This window comes from Alligator sinensis, unplaced genomic scaffold, assembly GCF_000455745.1.
Source record: "Alligator sinensis unplaced genomic scaffold, ASM45574v1 scaffold169_1, whole genome shotgun sequence".
Taxonomy (NCBI): Eukaryota; Metazoa; Chordata; order Crocodylia; family Alligatoridae; genus Alligator; species Alligator sinensis.
In genome coordinates, this window is record NW_005841924.1 from 232,922 (window position 1) to 242,169 (window position 9,248).

General features: G+C 37.6%; 1 protein-coding gene across 1 annotated transcript in view; it reads left to right on the forward strand.

Annotated features, from left to right (window-relative positions):
- Positions 1-9,248, forward strand: part of RNF175 (ring finger protein 175) — a 24,541-nt gene that overhangs the window by 3,817 nt on the left and 11,476 nt on the right. The window contains 5 exon segments of the mRNA XM_014517739.1: positions 4,454-4,504; positions 4,507-4,626; positions 7,681-7,775; positions 8,656-8,702; positions 8,705-8,813. Of these exon segments, the coding sequence (XP_014373225.1) occupies positions 4,454-4,504; positions 4,507-4,626; positions 7,681-7,775; positions 8,656-8,702; positions 8,705-8,813 (422 nt within the window).

Consider the following 9,248-nt stretch of genomic DNA (forward strand, 5'->3'; position numbering starts at 1 on the left):
TGCATTCAACATGGAAATAGCCTATTTCTGTATTTGATTACAGTAGTTTTACACTTGTATGACTAAGCCGATGTTGATGTAAATTAATGTAGCACAGTGGAGAATCAAGCTCAGTATCTTAAAGTGAAATATACACATATATAACTACATATATAGATAAGAGAGAACTTGTTTATATCTTAACCCTTTGCCTTTTTCCAAAGAAGAATCTGATTATTAGATGCTGAAATGCCTTCTAAAATAACAGTTGCTTATGGCTGGAAGTTATCCATTGACTAGAATTCAGTAAATAAGAAGTTATAAAAAAGAAATGTTCTACTCTGGCAACATAAAGTTTAAAAATACACAGGACAGAAAAGGCATATTTGTCTTCAAATAATTTTAGACACAAGGGCCTGTTTCTGATCATGTATGACTGTATGTAGAGAGCATCCATCCCGTTGGTCATAAATCATCTGTTGTGAGGTTGTTATGTAATGAGCACTTTGGAATACCATTGACAAATGAAGTAGCATACTTAATATATCATTGATTTCTACAACTAATAATGAATTTATGCTTGAGAACATGATTGTTTGATTTGGTTAATATAGAAATCTCTGCCAGTTTCCAATGGACAATAGAGTATAAGCATATTAAAATTAAAATGTAAAAACCACATAGCTGATTAATTACTGCTTTCATGTACACATTTTAAGAATTTAAATATGGCTACATCAAAAGAAACTTGACTTTTAGAAAGGCTGTTAGCTTCTGTTGCCAAGTTAACAAGTTCTGGCAAGGTCAGCCTGTCATAATAAATCTAATTATTATACAGTTGTTTTCTTTATGTATGCAGTTTTCACCACATGCTGTAAGATAGAAGAGCTAACACAAAAATGCCCTTGCATTTGTTTGTGGTATATGCCCTTATTTACTCACAACAAAAAAATAATTGAGGCAAATCTTAAAAATTCATTTTTCATTTTGTACTTGTGTGACTAGTTGGTTAATCTGTATAATTAGAAAATGTGAAAGCTGTCTATGATACGTATGCTGACTTCACTTCCAGGTCTTTGCAAGCTCATTTAAAGCACAATAATGAGAAAAACATTTTACCTTTGGGCAGCAATCTGATTTGTCAGGAAATTCCTCTCACTATGATGGGTGGAAGAGGAAAATTTGGAATAATATGATCCAGATGCTAGAGCTGCCATTTACCAGCAATGCAGATGTGTTATTATATGAAGTTGTCCAGATGGTAACCCTCCAGCATTAATAATATATTGCAGATACTAGGCTTTGCATCTGTGTGACTTGATTTCCTATTTTATACCCTTTTTTATGCAACAAAATATCCATACATTTCATAAATGGCCATTACTATTAAAATTAACAGTTTGGTCTAGAAATCAGTAAGAGCATCTTTAACTGCTTTGAAATGATAAGTTCCTTCTGGACTGAAATTTAGTAACCCTGTTTGGAGTTTGATGAGAATATTGCATTTTTGATGTAATAGTGTTACTAAAGGAAAGGTTTTCCTGCAAGTTTAAGATGTATTATTTTTTGTAACTAACCAACTGTAATGAAATTCAAATATAGATTTGTGATAGAACGTAGATATCTTATGAAGCTGAGTGCCTGATAATTTAAGTCCGCACTGTAAGTTTTAGGTCCACCTTTCAATACAATCAGAAAACATGCAATTGTGTTAGAAGTTCAGGGTCAATTTCTCGCTCGCCTTTATGACAGCACTGTAGGAGGGTAGGAAGCAGCCTCTCCCACCTTGGATAGTTTTAAGGAAGAACTAATACAACTCCTAATCTTTACACTCAGTGAAGCATAGGAACTGCTCCCACCTGTTATTCTGATGTTGAACAGTACTCCAGAGTAGGTCACAGTTAGGACAGATTGAACAGTTATGGCTATGGTTTTCACATGCTGGCTGCAGGAGAAGTGAGTGAACTGCACCCCTTGAAGGAGTGTATGTAACAGTGTCCATATTTGTTCCTCCTGTATATTGAAGAAATATCCAGTAGTCTTCTGAAGAATCAGATCTGGGCAATTACAGATGATAGGGTATTTGATTATGTCTGACATTGTACCACCTTGAGTGATGTAACATCATAAAAGCCCCACAAGAGCAAGTGGACCAGATCAGACCCATAGGATCCTCCGTATAGCCTAGTCTTTCAAAGGGTCTAGAGACAGGCAACTTGGGCATTTGCCTTTAACCCCAGCTCCTGAGTCGTAAAATTATATTGAAATTCCAGCTTTCATTTAATAAATGAAATAGATCTGATTCTCTCATATTGGAAATCCTAATGACAGACCCATCATACTGGGGTGTTGTATTACACAGGGACCCATGAGACAGGAAGAACGAAATGAGCTGCAAATTTATGGCAAATGCACAGCAGCAAAATGGTGTAGTTGAATGTTAGGATATTATAGGGGACTTCTCTCCAGTTCTTTTTCCCCATAGTCAAGTGTGAATGGTTCATGAAGTAGAAAACTTATTCCGGCGGAACAGAAAGAGTAATAGAAAATATCCATAAATGGCAATTGGTGGTATCTGGGATGAGAAGAGAACATCTGGTTTTTCAGGTGAATAGCAGCTGTCTGTTCACATTTGCCATCAGGCTTTGATCACTAGAGCATGTCTTCTCTATATTTGCCAGTGCTAAGGAGCGCCATCGGGAAAATGCTTCTAGTCTTCTCATTGCAGCTCAGTGTGCACCACTTAGGAATGTCATGAAGCTGCCCATGATATGGCCATGTGACCTTTTTAATATGCAGTGTGCACAGAGCAGTTGAGTTGGGAAAAACGTGTCTCATGGCAGCATTTCCCATTCCTGGAAATGCCATGGAAATGCCCTTTGGGCACCTATTCATGCACTCTGGGGTGGGGTAGGATGGAGTGGGGGGTGTTTTAATTAGAACAGCTCCCAGGAGCCACTCTAATTAAAATGGCCTCAGTGTCTCATGTATTCAGCGTCCCCCATTTCAAAATGGTAGTGGGGGCACTTTAAAGTTTGTTCAACAGGGATGCTGAAAATACATGAGATGCTGCAGCATGCTGGAGCCTTCTAATTAGCACATGTAGGAGAGCATGTAAAAGTGCCCTTTGAGGCTAGGGATGGGGCCTAGATGGATAAATGACCTGATATTGTGTCTCTCTAGATATATTTATTTATGTAGCTATTTATTGTAAATGACGTTGTACTTCTCCTTTTTTTTTTTTGGTTGTAAAGTACTAGTTCTCATAAGAATTGCTCACATACTACTTTTTTAGGGAAAATGTAATCTTTCTCTTTAAAAAGGTCCTCATTTTCTTAGTAGAGGAGGAAGGCCATGGGTCTGCTTCCACTGAAGCCTGTTTCAAAATTCCTATAGACTTCAAAGGGAATACGGTTGGGCCCTCATGATCTCATTTTAGATTTAAGAGGTGCACTTCCTCTCCCCATCCCATATAAAGAAATCATTAGTCTATTATGGATGATTTTTCAGTTTTCTTTTAAAAAATATTTTAGCCAAGTTATAAATGAGTTTCCTCTTGGACGATTTTTTTTTTAGTTTTAGCAACCTTATTGTAAAGGCTTAGGAGCTTTACTCTTATACTTCAGAAGGCTTTACTGTTATACTTCACAAACACATATTAAAGTCATTACAACTTTATCTTTATCACCATCAGGCCTTCTCAGTGCCAAATCCATGGTTTATTAATAGGAGTCCTGGAGAGCACTGACATCAGAGAACTGATGATTCAATGGATTTTAAATGTTTGTATATTTGGAAAGGATATGAGAGAGAATACTTGATTACCACAGGCAAACTGAAAAAGGAGAAGTGAGCAAATATAAAATATTAAGTTTGACATCATTAATTTACAGAGAGATGAAAAAGGTTAAGCCATGGCATTTCATTTGTGCTATTGAATGAACTTTTAAGAAAATTATTGTCATTGTGGTCTTATGGTTGGCTTATTTGGGACTAAATTTAATGTCCAGACTCTCTCTAGAGGCTTGTAAGGTGATTCTAAAGCTCATAGGCTAAATTCTCTGCAGATGTAACTCCACTGATTACAGAGAATTGGCCCAGATGCATTAGCATCAGAGTTGCTTTTAAAATTAAATTAATTACAATGGAATAACACCAACAGAGGATTTTGCCCTTTTGGCTTAAAATATATGGGCTTGATTTCTGATTTTACTTACCTCAATGTTATAATAAAATTGCTGTTTCTGAATTGAAATTATTCCTGCTTTACAACGTAATAAGTTAGAGCAAAATCATCATCAGAATGCCCAATGGCCCCAAACAGTATCAGGGCACTATTGCAGTTGGTACTGTGCAACCAGGCCAGTTTATATTGTATAGAGTTTTGTCAGTACACTGGAAATACTGTAACTAAAAGTAACAGTGTAACACGGCTTTCAGTGTTTCACAGTGACTTTCTTCATTTCTCAGCCAGCTGGTAACCCTGCTGCAGACGTGGATTGTTCCTTTGTATTTCATCAACCAACCTTCCTGTGGTGGTTTCTGGCCATGTGGGGAATGTACTCGGTTATTACCAGTTACATCACTTTCAGAGCTACCCACAAACCTCTCTCAGGAAGGACCCCTTCAGTCCTTCTTTAAAGAAAAGTTGCAGATGGGAAGAGGGGCTTGCTGGGGAAAAGGTGGGGGGGATGCTGTTGGTAGAGTTTTGAAATAATTAATTTTTCACATTTCACAAAGTTTAACATAGGCAGGTTAGTAGTATAAGAAACTATATTGACCATATGGCTGCATTTGAGTATTACCACCATCTCTAAAATAACTTAGAAGCTTAGATATCCTTTTTGTGAAAATTTAAATGAATAAACGATTAAAAATGAAATTTGAATGTGTGTATCAATCTCAATGCTCAGTTCCAGCAGTGGGCCTCACCCTGCACACTATATTAAGTAGCCCCCATTCAGCAGTCACATTTACTCCAAAGGGACTACTCTCAAAAGTAAGCAACAAACTTAGCAGTCTGTTTTCAGAGGATCCATTAGCTGTAATCATAGCTTCCTGGCATAATTATTGTTTGTTAAGAAACAGGTGCAGCAATATGCACATTGCTTCCAAAAGGAACTGAAAGAAAATTCCTTTCAAATGTGTCCTTTTTTAACATTTTAAAAAATAGTTGTTGATTTGTTTTGATGAAATACAAAGAAGTCAGACAAACATATATATCAGCTGTATATGTAACACCAATCTGTGTCACAAACACTAAGCAACAAAAGGAAAAAGAAAAGAAAAAGAAGAGGAGGAAAGAGGGAAGAGATAGAAGAAAAAAGAAACATACAATGAGAAACAGTCTACTTACCAAAATATTCCAACAATTCCTTGCAAATTGCACCAAACGTTTTGAAACAGTCAAGCCTAGTAAACAGGACTCTCATTATAGATGCCAGCTACACCTTTTTATTTTTTTTAATTTTTGATATTTAAATAATAGAAATGGAGGACTAGACTGGACTTTAAGGCTAGGGACAGAAATTACACACAAACTGATATAAGTGATCAGAAACCAGTTCAAATGCATAACACAACAGAAATTCGGTACATATAAAAAGCTTTCAAAATGGCGAAAGCTGGTTTAAGATAAACCTGGATGGATGCAGTATCAGACTTAACTGATTTGGATGAAATCAGTTTATTGAACTTGTGTCCCAGATCCCCTCTAGATTCAAGTTAACCCACAGTCCCCTAGCATCCCAGGTCGCTTTGTACCTCCCCCACAAACTTCCCCTTGCAGGGTGGGTGGGCTAGCTTTGGCTCCAAGCTGTCTGCTCTAGCGCCCTCCAGCTTCTGACCTGAGCCACTGCAGGCATGTGGCTGCCTTTCAAGAATGAAAAGTGAATGTCTGTTCACTTGCTTATTGGTTCAATCTACACATCTTAGACTAACCTGAGAAGATTGAATCAATTTAGCTTTGGGCTTTTTGACTGTCTGTACTTAGTCTAAGAGACTGAGGTAGAATCAAGTTTCCTAGGTCTTCTCTAGATTTGTCTAACCTTTTCTTAAAAGCTTTAGTGACAGTGATTTTATAATCTCCCTAAGTAGCCTGGTTCCAAGGCATACCCATACTTATAGCTATTTTTTTCCCCTAATTTCTAATATATGCGTCTCTTGCTGCAAATTAAACACATTACTTACTGTCCTATGCCTCAGAGATACGGAAAGTAACTGATTCACATCCTTTTTGCAACTACCTTTGAACAAACCCACTTCTTTCAAACTTTCCACAAGCTATGTTTGTTTTCTAAACCTCTTATTTTTGATGGTATCACCTGGACTCCCTCTAAATCGTCTATATTTTTTTAATGTGATTCCCACAACTGGAAACAGTGTTCCAGTTGAGGTGTCGCCAGAACAAAGTAGAGCAAAATAATCACCTCTGATAAATACAAAACTTTGGTTAACATATCCTTCAGTAATATTTCCAGTTCTGACTTAAGCATCACACTGTTGACTATTATTCAATTCATGGTCCACTCTTACCCCCAGATTCGTTTCTGCAATGCTTCTGCTTAGTAAGTTGCTCTCCATTTTTGTATTTTTTTTCCTTCTGAAGTGTAACACTTTGCATTTAAGTGAGATTAATCAAAGTGATTTTGGATCATTTTTCAATTTACCAACATCATTTTGAATTCTAATACCAGATAGTGGAATATCTAATACTGGAATATCAAAGAGCTCAGAACTGTCCCCAGCTTGGTGTCCTCTGCCAATTTTGTAAGTGTATCCTCCACCCCCTTATCCAAGTGTTAATGAAAATATTGAAAAGTAACAGATCCAACAAAGACCCCAGCTTGATGCCTTTGCAGTGTGACAGCAGTTTATTTAAAACTACTTTGTAGGAGTTTCATTTAAATTATATCTTCTTCCTTTGCTTGTGAAAATGTTATGGAGGACGGTGTCTATGGAGGCCTTACTACAGTCATGATGTGTCACATCAACAGCTTTCCTCTGACTCATTGACCCACTTACTGGGTCAAAGAAAGGAAAGGAGACTGGTTTGACAGAATTATTTCTTGGCAAATAAATGTTGGCTGTTTAATGTCTCCTTATGCTCTCAGTACTTTAAAAATGTAATAAATTTGTTCCAGAATCTCCCAGGGTGCTGAGGTTAGGCTGGCTGGTTTGTATATCCCTAGGGCATGTCTTCCCACCTCCACCTTCTTCTTAAAGCTACACGCTGTATTTGCCCTTCTGCCGCCTTCTGGTACCTCCTCAATTCTTCATGAATTCTTGAAAATAATTGCTAATGGTTCAGAGATTGCTTCACTTGATTCCATAGGTGAATTTTATCAGGCACTTTTGACTTGAAGACATATAACTTATCTAAATATTATTCACCCTGCTCTTCCCTTATTCTACCTTCTTGTTGCTAATTTTAATTGTGCTCAGTACCTAGTCACAACTGTATGTAAAGACTGAAGCAAAAAGGGAATGAATATTTTAGTGTCCTATTTATTATCCATTATTTGATCTGTTTCGCCATTAAACAATGACAAGTATAAGAACTTTTTAAACTATTATTTTGCATCTGCTTTTATTTTCATTAGAAACTGATTTTTTAAAAAGTAATATAGCAAATAAGGTGATGTGCAAGATAGTGAAGGTCATGAATTTCTGTTTTTTCTGATCCACGGGTTGGTCTGTAAGTGGTTCCTCCTTATCTATAAACTAAGTTATGCAATTGGAATTATGAGCTGTTTAGCTATCACGTTTACTATGTTTGGATTTAATTTATTCTTTGAGTAGGCATGTTCAAGTAAAGTGGGATTTAGAGGTCTCTCGCTACTTTAAAAATATGCTCCTTTTATCACATTTTTACCTGCTTTTATGTTTTCCATGAAAATTTTCACCTGAAACTTAATCTTTTGCTCAACCATTTCAAATAACTACTTATATTGCATAAGCAAGGGTTTACATTTTCAGTTTACCCTTTCTGTAACCCTTCATTTAAATAAAATTAAGTAGAATAACAGAAACCATTGAGACCAGTAACCTAACTAGGAATGGGAGAGTGAAACACAAGCCCAAAGTGCCTCCTAAGAGGAGGAGGTGGCCTCCTCGTCCTCTGGCCTCCCTTCCTCCAACACCTTGCACCTTCTATGCAATGGCTCCAGTGGTGCAGTGCTGGGTGTGAGACGGCTGGGATGGGCAAAGCAGAAACTGTGGGGCTGGTGCTGACAAAAGGTTTACTCCCAAGGAAAACAGCTGCTGCAGGAGGCTAAACCTCCTGCCTCCTTTTTTTACTGCAGGATTTCAGTTTTTAAATCACTGCTTGACACACATTTCAGTGACGGCTTCCGCATTGATGTCCACGGCAATGGCTTGCTCTATTATGCCTCTGCCAGCTGTTGCCACTGCCCCATGCACCACTGACACCCCAGAGTACAGAACTGCTCAGTTATGCTTTTGGGCAGGCTTTCAGAATAATGGTGTATGTCTTCAAGTATATCAGCATGACTGCCAAGCATAAAGTTACCTGCCTGAAAAGAAAATTGAACCATGAGTTGAAATGAGGAAGGGGGACAAACACCTTCTGAAGTAAAAATCACACTGGTAATTTCTTTTTATATTTCTGTGCACTACCACATTCACCCCTAAGCTGTTTCTATGGTTTCATGATAGAATGAAGACTGAAGAGTTCATGGATTTAAGTGTGATATTGCTATTTTATGACTCTACGATGGAGTGATGGGAAGAGACTTTGCACCAATTTGTTTTGACTACATGGCTTCCACTGTCAGCTGCTGCCCCTGCGCATGCACTGCCAACACCCAGGATTGGTATAAGTGCTGATTTTATCACTTTGCATAACAGTTGGAAGGAATGGAAATGATCACTTCAATCACGCTGTCCCTCTGCTTCCAGAAGAAAAGGCTCCCTGGTTTTCTTGCCATACACTGAATTAATCTTTCTTAAAGGGAACTGCTATTTTGCCATAGGCAAACTGTTTTCACTCTCTCGCTGATCTTACCATAAAAATAATTTCTTGACACAGTATGCCAGGGTTCTTGCCTCCTGATTTAGAAGATGTAGCTCTCAGGTAGCACTATAGAAGAGTATCCCAAATAAACAGGAGGCAAAAAAGCATTTCTCACATCCTACATATTTGTACTCGGGAGAAAATAAAAATCTCCTTTTAGTCACAGGTGGGTCTGCTCTTTAGTGCTCTAAATGCCTGTGAAATATCCTTTTTACCTTGTTTTTTTCTTCCTGCT